The sequence below is a fragment of the Manduca sexta genome, chromosome 19 (assembly GCF_014839805.1).
Source record: "Manduca sexta isolate Smith_Timp_Sample1 chromosome 19, JHU_Msex_v1.0, whole genome shotgun sequence".
In the NCBI taxonomy this organism is placed as follows: Eukaryota; Metazoa; Arthropoda; class Insecta; order Lepidoptera; family Sphingidae; genus Manduca; species Manduca sexta.
The window spans coordinates 9,481,339-9,483,083 of record NC_051133.1 but is presented as its reverse complement, the minus strand read 5'-3'; the positions used below and the strand labels follow the sequence as shown (position 1 = coordinate 9,483,083).

The 1,745-nt window shown below is 37.1% G+C and overlaps 1 protein-coding gene across 1 annotated transcript; it reads left to right on the top strand.

The window, feature by feature from the left end:
* The first annotated feature begins 355 nt into the window (after positions 1–355).
* On the top strand, positions 356–1,482 carry LOC115441973 (cuticle protein 64). The gene is made up of 2 exons (XM_030166910.2): positions 356–419; positions 897–1,482. Exons 1-2 carry the CDS (start codon positions 408–410, stop codon positions 1,272–1,274), a joined length of 390 nt encoding a protein of 129 aa, XP_030022770.2. The 5' UTR covers positions 356–407; the 3' UTR covers positions 1,275–1,482.
* The last annotated feature ends 263 nt before the right edge of the window (positions 1,483–1,745 follow it).

Below are 1,745 nucleotides of genomic sequence, written 5' to 3'. Positions count from 1 at the left end.
CTGTCGCCTTATACCTCTAAAAAGTAAAAAATTACAAAGTGTTAAGTCAAACACTAGTTTAGTATTAAAAGCGTTAGTTAAAAAGCTGTAGATTTAGATTTATGTTGTCATTAATATAAAAGCAACCAACAAAATATCATGACAAAGAACAATAACCTAACATCCTTATCCTAAATATCCTAAATATCCCTCGTTTAACAGAAAGCTCACCTTCAATAATATGAAATTAAATATTAATTTCGTAATAGACCTTTGACCAACATTTGCATTACGATTATACACCAATTTAACTAAAATCGGTAGACTTGACAATGACGAGGCCATTTGTTTCCGAGTTTTGGCCAACTATATAAGCTGACATTTTAAAACAAACACGCATTCTACGCATCAAACTCAAACTAACAACAATGTTCGCTAAGGTAAGAACAATTGTTTACCTAATTAATTAAATATAATTATATTTTTATGCTCACATTACTACAATAGTGACCTATTGTTTGTTTACTTACTCAACTAACATTATTGGGGTTAGTCGAACTGCTACACTTAAAAACATTTGGAAAAACTTGTGTTTAATTGGTATAGAACCGAATAACGACCGCTGGAAATATTGAAACCAAACCGTGTGATCGCTTAATTTTGACAACGAAAGGTCTTTAGACAGTAGTTAGAAACCATTGAATAGGATCAAATGATATGCAAAATTAAGTTACGGTTTGTAGTAGTATAATTGTGGAGGTCACAGAATATAATGATAGAATATCTAAAAAGCTTGCGCCATCAAAACATTTGTATAACTCTTGTGACTTATTAGTAGCGTTTCCCGTATTTTTTTTTTTTCATTTATAGATAATCCGGGACATGGTATCTAACGTGTAATTACATACTATTTTCAGCTCGCAGTCGTCCTTTGCCTTTTGGGCATGACCCGTGCCGGATACCTCCACGGCGCTGGACTTGGCTATGGTCTCGGCAGCTACGGCTATGGCGGCTATGGTCACGGCTACGGCTCTCTCGGCTATGCCGCGCCTGCGTACAGCGCTTACTCCGCTCCTATCGTAAAGGCTGTAGCCCCGGTCGTGTCCTACGCTCCGGCCGTCTCCTCAGTTTCCCGCTATGACGTCCACTCATCTCCCATAATCAAGTCGTATGCCCCAGTTGCGTCATACGCGTATGCCCCTTCTCTGTCTTATGGAGCATATGGGCACGGATATGGAGGCTATGGTCACGGTTATGGAGGCTATGGAAGCTACGGCGGCAAATACTTATGGTAAAAATACATAAAAACCTAGTGGTTTTACACTATCTTCTTCTTTAAAATTACGTCTTATTAAACATACCAAGTGTATCTAGAACTTTCTTCTTGTGCAATAAATGTGATATAAAGTTTTGTATATGATGTGCGGTGGATATCGTGCGGTGCAATATTAGCTTCAGAAAATGTGATATACTTTAAGTTGTAAATAAATGTATAAAAAGTTATTAGTTGTATCATTTTATATAATAATAATAATATTAGCCCTGTATTATGTACTGTCCCACTGTTGGGTACAGTCCTACTCTACTACTGTGAGGGCATTAGTACACGATGCTGACGTAGTGTGATTGGCAGATTTCACATACCGTCAAAAATATTTTCCTTCACCGGTAAAGCAAGCGATGACTCACAAAGTATACTCAAATTACTCATTTTAGAAAACTCCGTGTTGCGTGCCCTTGGGTTTTAAATATTTGTACATTCAGTT